Source organism: Anolis carolinensis, chromosome 2, assembly GCF_035594765.1.
Source record: "Anolis carolinensis isolate JA03-04 chromosome 2, rAnoCar3.1.pri, whole genome shotgun sequence".
NCBI lineage: Eukaryota > Metazoa > Chordata > Lepidosauria > Squamata > Dactyloidae > Anolis > Anolis carolinensis.
In genome coordinates, this window is record NC_085842.1 from 294,385,404 (window position 1) to 294,408,637 (window position 23,234).

At 37.0% G+C, this 23,234-nt stretch overlaps 1 protein-coding gene across 2 annotated transcripts in view; it reads right to left on the reverse strand.

The window, feature by feature from the left end:
* Window positions 1–23,234, reverse strand: part of ndufaf2 (NADH:ubiquinone oxidoreductase complex assembly factor 2) — a 55,654-nt gene that overhangs the window by 15,948 nt on the left and 16,472 nt on the right. Inside the window, exons 2-3 of one of the 2 annotated variants that reach the window (XM_003216240.4) lie at window positions 11,630–11,719; window positions 4,317–4,357 (exon numbers count right to left, since the gene is read on the reverse strand). In XM_003216240.4, coding sequence (XP_003216288.3) covers window positions 4,317–4,357; window positions 11,630–11,719 — 131 coding nt within the window. The remainder of the gene's footprint in view (window positions 1–4,316; window positions 4,358–11,629; window positions 11,720–23,234) is intronic. The other variant, XM_008102865.3, reaches the window with a different exon arrangement.

Consider the following 23,234-nt stretch of genomic DNA (forward strand, 5'->3'; position numbering starts at 1 on the left):
GAAAGAAGACAGGAGCTGTCACAAAAAGTTTCTTCTTCTTAACATTTCACCTTGTATCCAACTGTGCAATTCAGAAGCCATTTCATTTTTATTACTGCACAGCAAACACACAGTGCATTAGAAATGAAAAGCAGTTATTTACCACATTCTTTATTCCAAGTCACTTTCAGACTTTCCCATCCATACAAATGAATTTTTATTAAGGATTTTTTTTTATAAAAGTGAACTATTTTCAGTCTCAAAGAACCAAGATTTCTTTTAATAAAATAACTTTACAAGTAACTCACTGAATGGCATTTGGCTTATTCCAATGAGAAAACACAGAATCTAACTGAATATTATAAATAAACATATTTCAGAAAATTCTGTTGTTTATGACGGAGTGGTATACATAATCCAAAACAGAAATATGGAAGGGGAGGTGCTCAAGCTCTTACCTGCCTGCCACTTCCTCATTCCAAATCATGTCTCCATGCTAAGGATTAAATGCAATCTTGGATTCCTATGGGCAAATGTGGCCAAGAGATAATCTACCAGGCTACATCAATAGTGGTATAATGGCTTGATAAAAACAATTAATAACCTCACTCTGTTCTGCTATGGTCAGATCTCACCTTGAAAGCTGTGTCTAGTTCTAGGCAACACAATAAAAGAAGGATATTGACAAACTGGAATGTGTCCAGAGGCAGATGACCAAAATGATCAACTTTCTGGAAACAAGCCCTATAGGAGCGACTTAAGAAGTTGGGCATGCTTAGCCTGCAGAAGAGAAAGTCAAGAGGAGACATGATCACCATGTTTAAATATCTGAAAGGATGTTGCCTTGATGAAGGGACAAGCTTGTTTCTGTTGGTCTAGACTAGAGACAATGGATCCAAATTGCAATAAAAGAGATTCCATTTAAACATTAGAAAGAACATTCTGATAGTAAGAGATGTTTGACAATGGAATATGCTGCCTTGGAGTGTAGTGGAGTCTCCTCTGGAGGTTTTTAAGCAGAGGCTGAATGGCCATCGCTCAGGAGTGCTTTGAGTGTGTGCTCCTGTATGACAGAGGGTTGGACTGGATGGTCCTTGGGGTTTCTATGGCTCTATGATTCTATAACCCTGATATAATCAGGAAAATGGTTCTAGATACATAGGGCATCTGTGTTTTGCTATGTTTATCTACCCTATAATCCCTACCACAACAATAGAATGCAATTTGGCTGAGCACTTTTACAAAGTGCTTAGAGATCTGGAGCTGCTTTGAGTCTCCTTGTCGAGAGAAAAAGGAGGGAATAATAATAATAATAATAATAATAATAATAATAATAATCATCATCATCATCATCATCATCTAGTTAGGAATGAAACCCTAATGCTATAAGTTAGTAAAAGATCCAACATGAAAAAAGCAGTGTAATTTTCAATAACCTCCCCTGTCCCCCACAGGAAAATAAGAAGATGAGTCTTTGTCTACTTGGAGAGAAAGAGAGAGATGAGAGAAATAGACAGGAAGATTTGCTATATAACAACTTCAGCATGAAATATGGTCAAAACCATTCCCCAGTTCAAAAGCTGTCAAAGAACATGTACCATATCAACACTGTTGTCAGAAGCTGTCTAATACAGAAACCAAATCAATCTATCTTGAGAGTGATTTCAGATAAATACGATGCCCTTGGAATAATATGGAGAAACAGAAAACCTGCCACATATCAAACCATGTGCTAAGAAAGAAGGAATTGTTATTTTACTTGAGATAGCTTTAATTTAGAACAATTATTCATTATTTAAATACCATATACTATGTGTTATAATAATAATAATAATAATAATAATAATAATAATAATAATAATAATAATAACTTTATTTTTATACCCTGCCCCATCTCCCCGAAGGGACTCAGGGCGGCTTACATGGGGCCTGGCCCGATAAAACAAACAAATAACAGTAACAAAGCAATAAAACAATTATCCCAGTAAAAAACACCAACATCAATAAAAACAATCATTAAAATCAACAAGCAGAATACAGTGTTAAAAACAGGAGACTAATTCGTAGATCCCAGGCGAAATGCAGAGTGTTACGAAATGGGAAAAGGAAATTTCACAGTTGAATGGACAATAAAGTGCGATATAAAATGGGAAGACAACAACAATGGGACTATTATGGAATGGACAGATAGATCAATCCAGCAACAACTAAACATCAAAGGCCTTTGGAAGAGCCAGGTTTTTAAGCTCTTCCGGAAGGAGAGGAGGGTAGGGGCCTGCCTGATCTCTCTAGGTAGAGAGTTCCAAAGCCGGGGGGCCACGACGGAGAAGGCCCTCTCTCTCGTCCCCACCAACCGTGACTGTGAGGGTGGTGGGAGCGAGAGAAGGGCCTCCCCCGACGAGCGAAGAGAACGTGTGGGTTCATAGAGGGAGATGCGGTCTCTAAGGTAGGTGGGTCCCAAACCGTTTAGGGCTTTGTAGGTGATAACCTGCACCTTGAATTGGGCCCGGAAAGTAAACGGCAGCCAGTGAAGCTCCTTAAACAGAGGCATTGAACGCGCCCTGTAATTCGCTCCGGTTAGAAGCTTGGCTGCCGAACGCTGTACTAGTTGTAATTTCCGGGCCGTCTTCAAAGGCAGCCCCACGTAGAGCGCATTGCAATAGTCCAGTCTAGAGGTAACTAAGGCATGGACCACCATGGTCAGATCAGACTTCTCGAGGTATGGTCGCAGCTGGCGCACAAGTTTTAGTTGTGCAAAGGCCCTCCCGGCCACAATAAAATACAATAACAATACAATAAAATACGTAACAATGAGAAAAACAGGTGTATTTACCAAACATTCAGTATACTGTCTCCTGTGAGGCCACTAAGCTGTTCAGGACTAATTCACCTGTCCAAGGGAAGAGCCACTTTAAAGGTCTAGGAGAGGAAGGCCGGGGGAATCCTACTAAGATTTCCCCAAAATCAGACAGAAATAGCAGGGGCTGATATATCCAGCCCTACAGGTTCAGAAAGAGTTGAGAAGCCCTGTAGTGCTTGTTTTTATTGCAAGAAAATAGCATTGGGGTGACAGGTGTGGACAAGAGAAGCAGACAGTAGGAGGAGGACTAAGAAATGAAGCCAATCTTGTATTTGTACCAGGAAAGCAGACAGGTGAATCTTACTTCACAAATCTAAGCACTTATCTGAGTTTGAGGCCTTGTACCAAATCTTTTTCCCGGTAGATCAAACAATGCTTTCATCATATATTTGTGAATGCATACACATTTCAGTTTAATACCAACTGAAACAATGTGCAAACAGCATGACAAGACTGTGAAAAGCGTGTTTCATTAGCACTATGAAATATTAATGTAATTTCCTTTGCTGTCCTGGAAAATATATTGGCGACTGGTTTGGACAATAGTACCTTAATGGCAGCTATCATAAATGGGTGGCTATTATAGTTTTATTTCCAGAATATTTCTTACACTGATTGCCGGAATGTCCAATCTCCTTTTAAAATGATTAAACAAACAACAAGGCCATCATTTATCCCACTGTGGTGGGAAATTTAAATTTAAAGTGAATTTTCAAATAATGTTCTGGCTAGGAATACAATTCTCATTTCTACCAATGAATTAAATATTCTCAATAAGGTTTATATAAACGAACAGATGCGTTTAAAACAAAGTTCAAAGAACTACTTTCTGACCAAGGTCATTGGTTATTATTATTGTTGTTGGTGTTGTTGTTGTTGTTGTTGTTATTATTATTATTATTATTACAGTAGAGTCTCACTTATCCAACATAAACGGGCCGGCAGAACATTGAATAAGCAAAAATCTTGGATAATAAGGAGGGATTAAGAAAAAAGCCTATTAAACAAAAAAGTACATCAAGATTTTACAAATTAAGCGCCAAAACATAATGTTTTACAACAAATTGACAGAAAAAGCAGTTCAATACACAGTAATGTTATATAGTAATTACTGTATTTACGAATTTAGCAGCAAAACATTGCAACATTTACTACAAAAACATTGACTACTAAAAGGCAGACTGCCTTGGATAATACAGAACATTGGATAAGTGAAGCTTGGATAAGTGAGACTCTACTGTATTTTCATTATTGTTGTTGTTGTTATTATTGTGTTTATTTATACCCTGCTTTATCTCTCCCGAAGGAGACTCGAAGAAATTTATATTAAATGTATGACCATACAATTTAAAATATACAAATATGCAAACATTAAACAGATTTAAACATAACAGTATTGAAATTTCACAGTTAAAATCCACTAAAACATATTCAAAACTAAAAATCAAGAGTAAATATGAAAGCAGAAGTCTCTTACTTCAATTGTAGGTGGATCGTTCCTTTTCTTCCTAATCCAGGCTGCAAAGACATTTTTAAGAGGTTAACATTTTCAAACACCTCAAATTTGCATCAGTAATATTAAATAACCTTAAATAACATTATAAATTTACAATAGGAATTTTCCAAGCCTGAAAAAAGACAAGAAAAATTAATTGAAACCATTTCAGCATTGGGATTACACAAAGCAGACAGCAAAAACAGTAAACAAGAAATAGTAATTTTGTTTTGATTTAGTTAGCCATTTTAATATGAATTTTAAAACAGCAGCAAGCAACAGAACAAAGGCCTGAACTATTTCTTAATTAACTGTCTGAAGGATAAACACTTTAGGATATGCATAAATGTATTTCTCAAGTTGTATAAATCTGGGACCACTTCCAAAAAGGTTCTCTATCTTATGCCCATTCTTCCTTGGAGCCACTTAAGCAAGCAGCTGGTGGTTACTAAAGATGTGGACATGTGGTAAGACAATTGTTTTAAAAAGATGTCTCTTGTTTTCATGAAAACATAATCAAGTGAATGGTGCTGAGGAAGGGGATATTGCATGTGTCCACTAAACTTGTACTGCCAGTGACAAAAAGTCAGCAACTGCAACCACACTGAAGTGCTTCTGACAAGCAGCAGCAGCAGCACCAAGGTGGAAATCTACAGCCTAGAAATAGCTTAAGGACTCACAGTCACAAAACAATGAGCAAGAGAAATCAAAGCATCTCCCTAGGAAGCCATGCCCTTACTTTTGGAAAAAGAAAGTGTTTTACAAATGGGAAATCCTGACTCTTTCCAAAGATAAGAGAGTGTCAATTCTTCTGACCAGTTGTACCTGTTGGTTAACTCCTTGACATAGCCTCAGAGTTCACCCCAGTTTAAGGTTCTTCCCATGACCTTGTAGCACCTTAACTTCCTTCTTGTTTACAAGTTTCACTCAGTGCACTTTGCCCAGCTCATTTTATGTTTTTATTGCTGTGTTTTTCATCTGTTTTACAATGATTGCAATTTTTTATGCCTTTTAAATTTGTGTGTTTTTGTATTTGATATTTGTATTTGATATCACTGTATGCTTGTTTTATATCTGTGAGCCGCACTGAGTCCCTCTGGGGAGATGGTGGCGGGGTACCAAAGAAAATTATTATTATTATTATTATTGAAAGACATGGACCCAATCCTAACCAGTCATTTACTTCCGAAAAGTAAACCTCTTCCTCCCTCAGTTAAGCAGGGAAAAAAGAATCTTTGCCTTTCCATAAGTTATTATATAATATTATATTTTTATATATAAGGAAGAGGGAGAAGGCCTGTTTTCTGTTGCCCTGACAACTAGGGCTCAGAGCAATTGGTTCAGATTACAGGAAAGAACATTAGGAATAACTTCCTGACTGTAAGAGCTGTTCAGTAGTGGAACTCTCTGCCTTGTAGTATGGTGGAAGCTCCTTCCTTGTAAGCTTTTAAACAGAGGCTGGATGACTATCTGTTGGGGGTGTTTTGATTGTGCTTTTCCTGTGTGGCAGGGGTTGGACTAGATGGCCCATGTGGTGTCTTCCAACTCTGTTATTCTATGATTCTATACTGATGTGGGAAGACTTTGTCACTCTGATCACAGTTATAACCAAGGCTAAAGCAATAGAGATATGTATATTTACTGCATATAAGAATTAGACAATGATGTTCTTAAAAGGAAGTTCCTTTCCAGTGTTTAACATGTTCCTTAAACATTTGCCTTTCACTCTGTTGTCCTCCTTTGACTTTTCAGTGTAGCCATAGCCATTTGAAAATCAACTGACCTGAAGCAGCTTTCCTTTTTGCTTTCACCCAGCACTAAGAATACCATTTATGCAAATCTAATACACAGTACACACCCTAATTTTAGCGAAATAATTTAGCCAGTAAATATAATACAAGTCTAACAACAAAACAAGTGCAACTAAACAGCATTATAAAATTGCATTTCTCACCCTGTCTAATACAACCTAAGACAGGTTGGGACCCCACTCCAATTCCTCACATATCAACTTCATTGTTTTCTTGATGTCTTTAAATCTCAATATCTAGGAAACTGTTGTTTCATGCAGGCTTTATAGCTAGGATGTGAAACTATCTTTCTTCATTGGTTCATGCTAATCATTGTTTTAAGTTCACAGATAATTAGACACTGTGGCTAAGAGAGAAGTACTGGACCTGGAGCAACTGGAAAGATGTGTTTACAGGGAATAGTGCATAGTATGATGCTCGGTTCTGGTTTAATAAGTGTGGTTTATTAATCTTGTGCTGATTGCATCTGAACGGGTCTGAACAGGGGGGAAAGCCAGTCAGAATAAATGATGTATTTAAAACAGGCACGGGCAACTTCAGCCCTCCAGGTATTTTGGACGTCAACTTCCACAATTCTTAACAGCTACCGGGTTTTAGGAATTGTGAGAGTTGAAGTCTAAAACCCCTGCTCCAACTTTGCCCATGCCTGATTTAAAAGCAACCAATAGCAGTCAGATGAATATTTCCTGAATACTATATCAGAGTAGAGGCACCTCTGCTGGCATTGCCTTCTCTATAGTCCCTATAACCATGTCTGTTGGTGACAATAATATTCAGCATCATCTCCATAAAATGACATAACGAAGCCATCACACAATCTGGTTTTCATATTAGACAGAAAACCTGAGAGATAAAGTGAATGCATTTTTATTATTTGTTTCTCTAATATCCACACATATACACCCCTCTCAGCCAGTTCTGAGCCATCATAAAAGATAGCTAATGCAATTTTATACTTATTTTCCTAAGCCTTTTGGGAATGGCAGTTTATGACAGGAATTTCCAGGATTATTTATCTTCCATTAAAGCCTATCTCTACAGGACTGAAGAGAGGAGAGTTATAATGTTAAATTCCAGTTTTTCACTCTAGATTGCTTTGAAACAGACTTAGTACTGTTCCAAATTACAATTCCTATACATCCATATATTTATTTATTTTCAAATCAAATGTTCAAATCATTTCAAATCATTCCACAAAACTATTCCTTTATTTAATCCAATCTCAAATCTAAAACAGTAGGACTTGATTGCTGTTTAGAAAAATTGTGGATGCCATGAAAGCAGGGAAAAACCTTAAAAATCATTAGAATTATAGTTTGTCCTTGAAGCTCAAAAATGTAGTGAGGGCACACTAATTTTAAAGAAGCATTTGCATGTTCCATTCCAAAGAAATGTACTTTCATGTAGATTCCTTCAAAGCAGCTTCTATGTGGAATAGTACAAAAGGAAAAGAAAACATACATATACATGGATGGAATCCAACTTTACCAGATTCTCCTCAAAGCCTTTGTAAATCCACTAACAGACTGCAATTCAAATTGCCTAATTACATAGTCATCATTAATTATATAAATACGGCTCTATCTACAGTCTGTGCTTGTGATAACGCTACATTTGTCTGAGTGGAATTTAGCAAGATAAACTGGACATTTCATACCTTGAGACCTTGGCATTCTTTCATCAGTGCTCATTTGCATCCTCATTAGTATGCATGAGATTTTCATTGAACTTTAAGACTCCTACTGGCATATAACGCATTGTAATGAGCGTAAAAGTGAGCATGCAAATTAAAACTACCATTAATCACTAAATGTTACCCATTAAAAGAGAGAGGGGGAAGGAAGAAACCATGCCAGCTAGAATAGGCAAACTGTAAAATGCAGCAGGAGAGACGCAAAATCCTAAATCTCCACAGACATTGAAAAATTACTTTTCATGAGTACCACTGACAGGTGTTGCAGGGTTAAATGACCAGATACAAACTGTAACTAGATACCTGTGACTATTTATAAGAAAAATGAGGAAAGGTTATCTGTGGTCCACATCCTCCAGATAATGCCCCTGGCAAAGGAAATTGCTTCCTTCCCTAAAAGGGAAACTTTACAGAACAAAAATGTTACCTGGATATATTAGACAATTTCAAGTATTTTACTAATTCTACTTCTCATTATATTGTTGGTTTGGACACAGGGCACTTACATTCAAACTTCTGTCCCGCTTACTACATGGGGCCTTGGAGAAAAGTCAGAGAGGCAACTTAAACTGGGAGGAATAGAAATAATAGAAGGCCCATGTCCTAAACTTTTAGGACAGAGGCAAACAACCTAAATGCAGTTGGACCTCCATATCCATGGACACTGGAAATATATATTTTAATTGAATATATTTATTTTAAAAATCCAAACAGTAAACTTTAATTTTGCCATTTTATATAAAATCATCATTTTACTACACCATGGTATTAATATGGGACTTACACTTTGGCATTAATATGGAACTTGACTATCTATGGATTCTGGTATCTACTGGGGATCCTGGAACCAAACCACAGCATATAAGAAGGAATCACTGAATGTTTTTTAGGCTTGTGGCTGGCTCCCCTCTTTCTCTCTCTAGTTTACAAAAGTGACAGTGTGTAATAAATAACCACTAGGTGTAGTGGTTTGAGTGTTGGACTAGGACTCTGGGATACCAGATTTCAAATCTCTGCTGGGCCATGGAAACCCAATGGGTAGCCTTGGGCAATTCATACTCTCTCTGTCTCAGAGGAAGGTAATGACAAAACCCCTCTGAACCAATCTTGCCAAGAAACTAGCTGGCAGTCATCAAAATAAATCTATCTATGCACTAGCAGCACAGTGATAGAGAAATACTGTTCAGATGTATTATTTGTTTATACTAATCAATCCTAATACACGAAAAAAAGAGGAAATTGTTTGATATATGGTAGTATTCATTGGGGATTCACTGGACAAAGTGAAGAAAAATATTAAGTAACATAAAACAAGACAAAACACAGGCTTTTAAAGAAGAAGGTTTTTAAGATCAGTTCAAGAGGTGCTGTGGGTGGGATTGGGGGGAATATGAGTTTTAAATGCCATTTTAGTATATCTACTGTAATTTAATTTTGTTTTTACCACTCTGCTATTATTTAATTGCTTTTTAACTTTTGTATTGTGGAGTGTTAGCTGCCTTGAGTTCCCATGTGGAGAAAGGCAGGATATAAAGATGATGATGATGATACACTAGAAGCACATCGTCAGTAGTTCATTCTGACAAAGGAATGAGCTAATGCATCCTCTACCACGAGCTTGTAGGCCGAAGTGGTCAGCATATGGCCTACTAGCAGGGGGCAATCCACATTTTGCAGGCTTTCTTTCTCTATAACGATCAAATTTCAAAAGGGCTTCAATTTTCATAAATGCAAGATTTTTTAAAAGATTAAACTGCAACACTAAAAGTCAACTTTAGGTAAGGTAAAGGTTTCCCCTGACGTTAAGTCCAGTCATGTCTGACTCTGGGGATTGGTGCTCATCTCCATTTCTAAGCCGAAGAGCTGGCGTTGTCCGTAGACACCTCCAAGGTCATGTGGCCGGCATGACTTGCATGGAGCGCCGTTACCTTCCCGCCGAAGCGGTACCTATTGATCTACTCACATTGGCATGTTTTCGAACTGCTAGGTTGGCAGAAGCTGGAGCTAACAGCGGGCGCTCATTCCGCTCCCGGGGTTTGAACCTGCGACCTTTCGGTCTGCAAGTTCAGCAGATCAGTGCTTTAACACACTTCGCCACCGTGGCTCCTCCAACTTTAGTGGGAGGTAATTAAACTTTCAAAAATATTAAATTAGGGCTACAGCTCCCATAATCCTCCAAATGACTTGCCTGCTGGGGAAGTCTGGAGGTTACTGTCTAAAAGAGGCCTTCTTCCAAACTCTGGGACTAACTTGCCCATTTCTAACACAGTATCCCACTATCTGACCCTGATGCAAAAAAGCACCTGAGCAGCAAATGTATCTGTATCTATTGTGTGGCCATCTCTGTATAAAATGCGTGTTCATCCCACCTACCTTCTCATTCCAAATTAGAAGTTGGAACATAAATGTTGACATATGTAAAAAGTAATTTGTTGCATATTCATTGTAAAAAATAACTTATCATGTTAATAACAGAATACAATACTACAAACACAAAAATACTCTTTAAAATGGTCCCAATCCTTCCCATACTTCTCTAAAAATGATATTTTTGGAACAGATAAGCATTCTTCATTGCATTTTTTAAAAAATTATAGTCATGGTATCATCTACAAAATTATCACATACTTTTTCAATATCCAGCCCAGATCTACACAATGATGTCTAGGATTGGAAAATGATGAAATCCCACATGATCATTCAGGATGATAAATAATAATTTTGATTGGAATCATTAGAAGGACTGGTATAGTGTTTTGAACATAAGAAAAGGTTATACAAATTCTAACAAAATCAAAGCCCACTTCTTTATCTTGTTATGGAAACAACACAAATAAAAAGGAATTGTACTTTTCATTTTCAATAATCCACTCAGCAGCTAGAATGTTAACTGAAAAATCCAGTTAATGTTGTTCTTTGTACTTAAGCGCCTACATTTTCCCCTGCTCTGCGTGTCATAAACAAGAATACACTGCACACCTCTCCTGCCCAAATAATGGATGGGGAAACAAAGCAGTCTGAATATTTTCTTTCCATTCCCTGAAAGGAAATGTGCTTAAAGAGAGAAAGAGACGATTGCCTATTCAAAACGCTTTTAATTTCCCTCTCTACACAAATCCTTCCAATTCAGTGCGACTATAATCACAAAGAAAAAATGTTATGGTAATTATAAGGGTGAGCAAGTGCTGTGTTAAAAATGCAAATGCAGCTAATAAAAGTGTGCCTTGCCACACATGGTTTATTTCTGTGTTGGAAAGCCAAATAAGCTGTGTAGATGTACAAAGACATTCCCCTTCAATAAACCACCAGAAAAAGGATTTCTTTGTCAACAATGGTGTCTTCTTATTCATGGCCATTATGTCACAGCTACTTTCTCCATCCAAATGCTATTAAAGCTAGTAAATACTGTACATCTTTATTTCTCATAATCTGACATCAAATTTTATAATTCAGTTTTTTAAAGGAACGTGTCTATTTTCTCCATCTTGAAACTCACTTTCAGAACTGGGCCCAGATGGATAATTTCAAGATGGCGGGTTAATGTGACACAGCAGTCAACTACAACTGGTGATTAGTCCAGCTATCACAAAGAAACTTTGATGTACGAATGAAAAATGGATGAAATAATATCTGAATAAGTGAGAAGGGTAAATGACACTCATCGAGAAAATTCTAGTGACTTCAGGAATCTTAAAGTAAGAGTGAAGCTTTCATGCACTCATAAATGAGTATGAATTATAAATCACTTCATCACATACTGTACTTCTCAAGTACCCTTTAAAATGCATTACCTTCCCATTCTACTGGAATGTCTCCTGTTTGATACTCGTATTCCTTAACACCTGCAGCTTCCACAAATCTTCTCTCTTTAATAATTTGTCCTATTTTAAAAGAAAAAAAAATATTTGATAAGGATAATTCCATATATATTACTTATGTATACAGATGGATTCTTAAGCTGAAAACTGCTTGCTAATGGTGGCTAGAGCAGATCCTCTGAATCCATGGGTTTTATTGCAAGTATTTACAGTTCAGCATTGATTCAATGAGTCTACCTTTGCTGCATTAGGAACTGGATTTTGGTCTACCTTCCTCCCCCAGCACCCAAATACTGAATAGTTATACCCAAATACTTATACTGAATTCCTTTTTTTCCTCACCACTGAAGATTAGACTACAATTATCACCTGCATTTGTAGTTTTGTCTTTTGTGGATTTGATTATTCATAGATTTAATTAAAAATGTGCTCTGTAGAAACCTCTAGGTCACACCCGTCAAATGCAAGGCCCACAAGCCAAATCTGGCCTACCACATCATTTTATGTGGCCCACAAGGCTTTCAATGCCAGGGCAAGTTACATTTATAGTTTTAAAATTACAAATGGCTCTTTGAAAGCAACCATAAGGCTGATATGGTCCTCAGTGAAAATGAGTTTAACACCCTTGCTCTTGGGCAGTAGTTCTCAACCTGGGGTCCCCAGATATTTCTGGGCTACAACTCCCAGAAATCCCAGCCAGTTTACCAGCTGTTAGGATTTCTGGGAGTTGAAGGCCAAAAACATCTGGGACCCTAGGTTGAGAACCACTGTTCTAGGAGGTCCTCCAGTGTTACTCCCAATTTCCTCCAATTATGCTGGGAGACCTAAGACTTCATCAAATTATGCTGGAAAGTGTTCAGAAGAAGTAGTTCAGTCTAATTCCATTTTGTAATAAAATGGAGTTTTCCCCTACGTTTTAATCTGACTGTTTAGTGCACTCAGTTGTCTTGGGTATTTTTTCAATGAAGAGTTTTCCACACTGCAGATATTTGGCCCCACCCACCATCTCTCTTGGTGCTTTTTGATACTTCAACTCCCACAATTCCCAACAGGAGGGAGGGAGGGAGAGAGAGAAAAGGGATGGGAAGGAAACCCATTTGGAACGGCAGCAGCAGAGGCACTGGTGGTGTTTTGGACTGCAACTTCCACAATTCCCAACAGCTGGGAGGGAGAGAGAGAAAAGGGATGGGAGGGAAACCCATTTGGAAAGGCAACAGCCTCCCAACACAGGACACACACAAATCATGGAAGGAAGGAATAAAGGTACCCTAAAATGCTATTTTGTTTTTGTTTTTTTTGCAAAATAGAAGCATTATGACGTAGTTTACAACCAAACCTTCCTGCTTGGGAAGCAAAAGGAAATTTCCCAAAAAAGTTTACTTTGACTCCACCCCCAATTTCTCCTCCCACAAATTGGGTGATTCTAACCTCAGAGCAATGAGTGCTACTTCATTAGAAATTTGGCAAAACATCCGGAGTTTTGAGAAAAATCCATTTCCTCAGCTCTTCCTGATACGTTGGAAAAAATGCTGCCCTCAACATTTAAAAGACTCAAAAACTGCACTTTAACCAAAATGAACGTAGTGAACCCAGTGGAATACCAGATTTTAAGTGTAGAACTCAGTGGAATTTAAATTATGTGATGAAGTGGCTAGAGATTTCTAGAGAGAACATCTTTCTAGAAATCTCTAGGTCCTCCAATGTGATTCTATGACCACCTTCCAGTGGAGATTGACCATAAAGTCATGTTGGAAGACCTAGACATTCCTAGAGAAGTTTTCTCTCAGATAAAAAAAATCACATTTTTGTTCACAGTTTGACACTTCCATAAGGGTCCTGTGTCCTGAACTCCAGCAAATATGGAGGGTTGATTGTAGATGTTTATTTAACACAGATTTACTTTAGCCACACATTGAGGGTTTCCTTTGCTATGGATGAACCTTGGCTGGGGGGAAATGCTAAAGAAGGATAAAGAGCAAGTACAGTCAGGGTCCAATATGCCTCCTTCTCCATATTCCCCTTTTGCTCTTAAAATTGAATCCTGCACTTTTATTTTTGCATATAAACACAGGTCTCTCGCAGTGAAGCAAAGGACACGGATGTCATCACAGCTATTCAGACTATGGCCCTCAGAACCAACCCTATCATTTCATGGAGTTAGATCTAAAAATGCAGAATTGTGGTACATAAAAATAATAGGTGACAGATTCAATTCAGAGAAAGGTTTAAAGGACACTTTAAGAGTACAATCCATTGCATGTTCATCTGGAAGAGAGTCCAATTGTGTTCAATGGCACTTACAGGTAAAATGGGCATAGGATAGATTGTTCTTTGGCCCAGTGACATTTCAATCTCCTTGCAATGAATGAAAAAACTAGACAGATGTTAACTCTTCCACTTTACCCATTCAAATATCTGCAGCCAGGGTAGACTTGCTCTCAATGTCTACAGATGTGGTGCAACATCGAAAAAAAGAGTCACAATATATAGAAGGAAGATAAATGAATGATACTGTGGAATATTTGGCTCACATTAATCCTCAAACCTAGCAATATTCTCATAGCCCTCTTACAGTATAACTAATGTACTATAAAATGCTGTTTGAAGTGCTTAGGTTGCATTTTAGCCATCTATGCATACGTGCCCATTTCCCTCTCTTATAGTTTCTCCATTTGTGACAATACCATATGGAGTAAAAAAAGAAAGGTAATACAGTACTGTGGGATAACAAAAAGCATTCTGGAGAGATCAGACAGAAAGACCTCCTGGGAGTTACTCTCTGAAACACATTTCAAGTCTCATCTATTATGAAAACTGTCCTTTGCTCAGCATACCTTTGAAAACCATATGACTCACTGCATACAATTGAACATAATTCTTAATTTGAGAAAAAAGTGTTGTTGTTGTTGTTGTTGTTTTGCTTTTAAATTAACTACGTTGTGCCTCTCTCTCCCCTTTTAAATGACTGCCATCTTATTTCTAATGTATAGATACAGACTGAGTATCTCTGATCTTAACTGCTTGGGAACAGAAATCTTTTTGACTTCTGAATATTTACGTATACATAATCTTGCAGTTAGGACTCCAAGTCTAAACACAACATTTATATTCCATATGCACCCTACACAATATTTTATATGCAGGGTGTTTGAAAAAGAACTCCCTATTCACCATTTAATTTAAATGATGAATACGGAGTTCTTTTTCAAACACCCTGTACAATACTTTTGTGTACACTGAACTATCAAAAAGCAAAAGTGTTGCTATCTCAGCCACCTATGTGAATGGTTTTGGCAAGTGTTTAATTTCTGGATAAGGAATACCCAATTTATTTTTATAACTGAGAAACAATAAAAATCTGGTTTAAGTTTCAGGCAGCATTACTTTTTAGACACAATGTCAAATTCCACCTACTTGTTTCTCCAAAATGCTGGTTTTGGTGGAGGACATTTGGAATACTCCTATATTTTAAGGCTTTAAATAGTAACCAAATAATTTAAAAGTAACAGGTTACTTATAAAGCAATGCATTATGCTTTAAAAATAAAATGTCAAACCCTGGTGCAAATGGGGTTGCATATTTCTCCTGTTTCATATTTACTGACACTTTCTCCATACTCCCAGTTTTCAGTTGTCAGATCCATTTATCCACTCAAAAACTTCCTTTTAGGAACAAGGTTTGGGAAAATGAAGTGAATAGGAAGTGAACATAACTTCAACTAGAGGTCAAGACATATACATACTCTCATGCTGGGTGATGTGTCTGTAGGGAGTAGCAACATTTGCAGAATGACATGGACGGTTCTACTTATACCTCTCAAAGTATTCCTAAAAAGATGTGAGAAACCTAAAATCTGCAAGCTTTTAAAAGTCTAATTGGCTATTGGGCTTGAGTGCATAATGACGGGAAATTTTTGTAACCTTCTTCACTTTAAAAAAAAAGTCTGCCTGTTAATTAGTGCTAAAATGCCTTTCCAATGTATTTTTCAATGCAAAATTCCATTTAATACAATATTTTAAAAATATTTTCTAGCCACTACCATATTTACCAGCTCGTATTTTTAACAATAAAAATATTTCATAGACAACAACAATAGGCAATCTCTCCCATAGGAATATGTACTTCTACCTATATTAATATTTTCATTTTTTTAAAAAAAAACTTGGAATATATATTTCAAAAAATTATTTAAGTGAGCTGGGCCTTCCCCTTCTCCACCCACAACCACTGTCTCATTCCCACCAGCAATTGAAACACAGCAAGATGAAAAATAGTGGAAAACTACAACATCCCAAAAGTGTAGAAAATCAATTCCAATTCCACTTGCAGTTTACAGAAAAAGACCAATGAGTTATTTGCACTGAGAACTAACCATGTGGGGGCAGAATTTTCAGTCTGCCTCATATCTTCTGGACAAGGTGGGACCAATTCAAACAAGCTGTCTGAAGTCCTGAGACTATACATTTGTGAGTAGAATCTTATTATGCACAAATATACATGCAAATCCCAGAACAATGAAATGAAATGGCTATAGTCCTAAAATGTTTAACTTTCCACGAGTCTTGAGATATGCAATTTGGTGGGGGAACTAGGACATTAAGGGAATTCAACTCTCTCTCAAGGATAATAACGACAATATTATACACATAAAAGCCAATACCTAATAAAACATTTAACTTCTTCCCTTTCCAGCTGTGAAAACAACACATTAAAATAGCACATTCAACATCTTAAAGCAAGAATAAATCTGTACAATTAGTTTTAATTCACTAATTGTTTTATTAGTATTTGAAGGCAATAGCAGCCTCTTCTTAGTTTATAGCTTTAAGATAAGCATTGCATTTCTACCTCAGAAAGAAACAATTTCAGAGCCGAAAGGGGAGGAGGTGGGGAGGAGGGTTCTTACAATCTAATGAAGATGACCTACTTCTGCATATGCCTAACATTCATCTTCTCACTTGGGAAGATATTACAAAATAAGACTACCTGTATGATAAATCCTCTATAATGACCTGTAAGTGTCTGATTTTTTTTTAGGGTGAAAGCATTTCGGATTTGGAGTTACATTTAGCATATTCCTTAGATAACAAAACATATATTCAGATATCAACATTAGACATTTTTAGTTTAAATCAATTAGACTGGTTGGGGGAGGGAACCATTTCCTCCTGGCTGCCTATATTTTTTGTTTAATCCTGGTCAGTGTACGACCTTATTACAAGTAATTTGTCATTATAAGTCTGAAGAAAAATGCTAGCCTCACAATTTTTGTCATTTCTTCCCCTCACACTTCCCTTCAGGCTGCAACTGTTGATGGGCTTTATGGAAATATAAATTCAATCAGCAGCTGCAAATTTCATGAGACGTCCATCTTCATGCTGAATTTGTAACTGAGTGTCAAAACAATCTGTGGATACCTCCCTGATGAAACACACATTGAATTGTAAATTTCTGCAATTTCCCCATGTTTGAATTTAAGGGGCACTAAAAACAGGACCAGTGCATACAAAGCATCTAGCAGCTCAAGAAACATAATTTCTTTCATTACCGTTCCCCAGAATTTGCAGAGTTAAATCATAAAAACTGATGAACATGACCTGGCCCTTTAAATAACCGCATAAAATTAAACTACATTGCATTTTCATTCTACTTAGAAATATAAGAAAGCATAAAAGAACCCCAGTGTACTTTAGAAGCTTTTCAGATAAGCTACTTCTTTCATCTATTGTTGTCACTGTTCATTTTACAGAGTCTTGCAATGATTAAAATTCAGAAATTAGCTTTGGTAAAATTAAAAAAAGATTCAGTAGTGTCAAAACAGTCAAACATTTCAGTAGAAAATGTTCAGTTCTAAGAATACTGGCTGCTGCTGCCTCCTCCTCTTTGATATGAATCTTATTTTTAATTAAATGTTGCTAGAATACAAAAATATAAAATTAATTTAAATTGCTTTTTTAAAAGGGGCTGCAAGCTCATGGGTCTGACTGTTCACTTGTTCTCCTGGGTGCATCTAAAAACGACAGTTTTTGATTCAAGCTCCTATTTCTAACAATGGCTTAAAGAAAATCTGTAAGAGACAGAGTATATTATGTCAAGTGAAATATTTTATTTAAGAATAAAATAAAATGTCTTTCTTTCTTGAAGGATATTAAATTCAAAATATGCAAACTGCTGTCTTCTTTCTTGTTATTACCTTCTTTCTCCAACAGCTATGCAAGACTTTAAATAGCCTGTCAATAATGCTGTTACCGCCCCCTACACCTTCACTTGTTCTTAAGTTTTAAATTTTCTTTTACAGTGCAAAAATAGAAAATTGCCAAGATGACATAATGCACAGGCCCTATTATTTTATGGGATGGTTCCTTAGTAGTGTACAAAAAACTACTGTATATACTTATGAATAAGCTGATTTTGTCTCTAAGTTGAAAGCAGGTTGGGCGGGGGCGCAAAATTAGGGATTTTTATATGACCTGTGGATAAGTCGAGGGCCATTCTATAGAAAGGGGAAAGCATGAATGCCGTATACAGGCCAGAAGTAGCATCATAGCAGAGAGTAGAGTTACTTGGTATACCTTTTAGGTTCTCCAGGATGCACTGAGCCCTTACCACTCATCACTCTACTCAGAAAACGGGATGACCCTTTTTTGGTAAAGTATAGTACACATTGACCCATGAGTAAGTTGACCCAGGTTTTTGGGACTAAATTTTTTTACTAAAATGTTTAGGCTTATACACAAGTGTCTATAGCACACATGGGCAAACTTTGGCCCTCCAGGTGTTTTGGACTAACCGGCTGTTAGGAATTGTGGGAGTTAAAGTCCAAAACACCTGGAGGGTGAAAGTTTGTCCATGCCTGGTCTATAGCGTACTACTCAAGTGATGGCTTGTATAGCACACCATTTCTGTGATCTAGTAAAATGTACTTTATCACCAGTCTTTTAAATGGCAACAGCTCAAAAAGTTACTAATTTCAGAGATATTAGTATGTCTAGGGCTGAGCTTAAAATACTACTGGTAAATGATCACGCAAATTCTGGTATAATTACAGTTGGCCCTCCTAATTTGTGCATTTAATTCATGCAAATTTGATTATTCAAGGATGTGATTAATATCTTCACAGTAGGAATCTCTGGGTCCCTTAGCATGACTCAGTCCATTTTCCACCAGAGGGAACATAGATAAACTTCTTTTTAGAGAGGACCTATACATTCCTAAAACAGAATACTTCTCTTGATAGTCTCCCAGCATGATTCTATGGTCAATGTCTGTTGGAAGTTGATCATAGAATTGTGATCGAGGACCTAGAAATTCTTAGTGGTGATACTTCAGAATTTTTTTTAAAAATTTTTTTTGGAATGTGAAGAGATTTTAGTGATTTGAGAGGTGCACCAGCTTGTCCTGGGACATCTCGAGGGGAGAAGAGAAGCATAGCTGATGCATCCACTAGGGCAATGAGTATACAGACCACATAGTCCACTTGCAGTTTGGAAACACCCAATTGCAAAGAGAAACCAGTAGAGATGCATTGAGTAAGCAATGGATCCCGGCAGAAGAAAGCACCCCTTAAACAGCCCTGTGCTTGGTTTAGGGGCTGACACACACAGAACAAAAAGGGGGCATTTGGCGATGTCCTCTGTCGTACTAGATCTATCTCCAAGTTGCTTCACAGTCTGAATACAGACCACACTCCATCAGGACAGAGGGATTACTCGTGACAGGTAACTGGTATTTTGCCCCGGCAGTCGGCTAACTATTTTCGTCTACAGGAAGATGTACCGCCATAAGGTGGATCTGCCTGTCGATGCACCAGTCCCATAGATGAAGGTTTAACGACAGAAGTGGAAAGGGTATGTCTCACCTTGCTTGTTTATAAAAAAATGGTGGTGGTGTTAAGGAATGACAGTTGAGCCTTGAGTCTGTTTGAGTAAAGAAGCCAGTGTTAGGAGTTAGAAGTCAGTCGAGGCTTGAGTCTGTTTGAGTACAGAAGCCAGTTGAGGCTTGAGTCCTTTGGAAGTAGACTGTTATGAAAGAGAGCTTTACACAGCAATACAGTTTTAAAGAGACTGTTAAAGACTATAAGTTAAAGATACAAACTGAAACATTTTAAAGTTTAACCTGACAAGAAATGTACCTGTATATACATGAAGTTATGAGTAAAACAACATGTTATTTTAAAGAGATCTACTTGAATCTTTGTCTGCTAAGAGCATCGAATAGAAACAAGATTTTTACACACCCAGTGATCTTCCATTACCCAATAAACTAAAAGAAACTCCTGAAACTTTGCTACTCAATAAGTTATGAGCCTAACAGATCATAATCCTCAATAGGTTATGATCCTAACAGATCATAATCCAATAGTCCAATAAGCAGATCTTAAGAGTTCAAGCAGGCTCACAATGAGAAGACACGGTTTTTCAGTGAGCCTGGACCTGAGCCATATAGAACTTTACAAGTCAAAAGCACCACCTTGATTTGTACCTGGAAACAAATTGGTAACCAGTGTTCTAAAAAAGAAGAAGCAATTGCATGCTCCCTGTAACCAATCCCAGTTAACAATATGGTTGCAACTCTTTGGTTCAGTAGAGATTTCCAACCATTTCTAGAACTTCCTTCATGGCCATCTATGGACGCTGCCTCTCTCCTTTCCTTCAAATGCCTCTGCAAGATTTATCTGTTACTTAGATTTTTGATTTAGCTCCTTAAACTTTACTCTGGCTAAAACAAGCTTTAATCACACATAACGCTATCTGTCCAGTCTTCCCTCTTCCTCCATTGCTCTATTGTTTTTCACACATGCTTTACGATTTTTGGTGAAGGAAACCTGCCTATCAATGCGGAATAACTGTGTGGTTTCATGAATAAGATTATTCAATCTTAAAGCATATTGTTAGGGTCTGAACCCACTCACTTTACCAAAAACCTCACAACCAGTGAGAATCACAGCAAGCTTCTTCATATTCTTCTCATTCCATTAGTGCTGCTTATAACAACCACCTGAGAAAGGCCTCAGGAGATTCTGTTCCACTTCTAGCTCTGCTAATAGCTGTATCTGAAACCAAGGATTAGTTACTTTTCTGTACTTTCATTTTAAAAGGTGAAAAGCCTTCCAAGCTCCACTGGGACTGTGAGATGTTATACCAGCTATCACCTGCAAGATACTCAGTTCTTCCTCCCACACAGAGATACACTTAAAACAAGATGTGAAGTCTAAAAATCTATGAAGAACAGATTCAGATAAGCTATTTTGCACAGCAATTCGACTTTATTTTACCTTTGGCATGTCAAGCAAAGACATCATCATCATTATTATTATTATTATTATTATTTCTATCACATTTTTCTCCCAGATCAGGACTCAAAGCAGCTAACAACATGCAAACAAAACTTATTCAGCCATTTAGGATGCATGTGAATCAACACAGACAGGAAAACATGCCATATCACCTCATCTTCATTTCCATAACTCTCCATAATGGATCACTTCTGCATCACATGGGGTGCATCTACACCATAGAATTAATAGAGTTTGACAATTACTTTTAATGCCATGGCTCAATGCTATGGAATCCTGGGATTTGTAGTTTAGTGAAACAGCAGGATTCTTTGGCAGAGAAGACTTGTAAAACAACAATTCCTGTGATTCTATAGAACTGACTCATGGTAGTTAAAGCGGTTATATAGTGCGGATGCATTGATTGAGGCCCTCAACTGCATGGAAAGGCTCCCAATAATATGGAGAACCTTCACATGAAGAGAATCTTGACATTTGTAGCAGTCTATCTACATAATATATATGTCAGTGAGAAATGTTCATTTTGGAGTTGCCATTTTTCAAGATGGTTGACATGCACATTTAAAGAACATTCTAGAAAGTTCATTTTGATGGCAAAGGGTTTTTAAGAATTGAAAATGGATAAAAACTTTTATTAGCCACTATCTACTATGGTAGATATGTGGAAGTCAAAATGCTTTCTTGAATTTGTCCATTATTGTATGACATGTCTTGAGAACTTGCATATTGTCATGAATTCTCCTCATATAGGCACAAAACACTTAAGTTGAATTGTGGGTGCCAGGACTGTAGAGGTATTACTGTATCTCAGATCAGCAGCCAGGAAGCAAGCATCAAATATCTTCACAAAGAACTTCAAAAGTACATTTCATCCAAGCTCAGACTAGAGAGACTTCTGCTGCTATAAAACTTTACATTTGAAATAAAAATCTGAGGGAATCCTATGAATTCCTAAATATGGTAGATTTAATGTGGAGTCACTCTTCCCTTGAATGTTATTTCAGGCATCCTCTGTCTGGTGAAGTCGCACATCCCAGACGTCTAAGAATGACCTCCTCCCACCTTCAGGGCAATTTGATTCTTGTCATACAAATTAATCTGAAATTAATGTGACAAAAATACCTACAACCCACTTAGCAATTCAGAAAATACTGGAAAGCAGAAAGAATAAAAATTAAGCATCTCACTCCACTCATAAAATTTAGAAGGTGGATTAGAATTCATTTAAGCACACTTCATTCAATGAAGCCTGGGATGCACTCTTTTTACAACTTTGCTGATATAGCTGAAGAATATATTGTCCAGTTATTTCTTAACAAGCTTTGGAATTTTTTATCTCCATGTGATTTTTCCTCTTTCATTTATGTTTTAATTTCGGTAAGATGTCTTAAGTCCTAATTCTGTAAAAAAAAAAAAAAAGGATGTAAAGAAACTAAAAAGTAATAAGCTTTGATGGATTCAACAGAATTTACTTTGACTAGGGTTGTGTTTATTACTGGGCATAAACACAACTTCTTCAACAAGATTTCAAATCCACCTACCTAATTTGTGTGTGTGTGTGTGTGTGTGTGTGTGTGTGATTTCTTCCTTTAAAATTTCTTCTTTGGGGGTGCACTTGCTTATTGGTAACCACACTTACAGGATGGGAGAGCATGTGACAGGAAAAAAATATATTAAATATATCACTCAGTGATCTTAGTATTTTGTTATTTCTTTTTTGAAAACAAATCAATATCTACATTTCATTCATGCAACTGCTTTCACTTTCTGCTTAAACTGCAGCAAGTGACTTCCTGTGCTATTTCATATATTTTTGAGCCACATCCTATAAATCTTAATTTATACTTCATAGTCAATTCTTTACAAGGTGTACCTTGTCAAGATTAATAATCTCCCATTTCTGCAAAAATGGTAACCAAAATCCTGGACACTTCTTTTTACCATGAAGTAGATGCAAGGTCATACCACAATTTGTATCTGTAGAAAAGAACTGATGAGTTTTAAAGTACCCATGACCAATATTTGTGTAAAATATTTTAAACAGAAACAATGCAGATGTAACTGCTATTCTGCAGACCACCATAGATGCATTAATTAAATGGGATTTTTAAATTGGGAATAACCAACAGGAAGCCAGCTATTACCTCCCAAGTTCAATTTGAAATTTTCCTAGTATTTACACAATTCTTTATCTTGAACTCTATAATCCAATGCCATTATTTTCTTCTGTTACCCTGTTTCCCCTAAAATAAAACATCCCTAGAAAATAAGACCTAGTAGAGG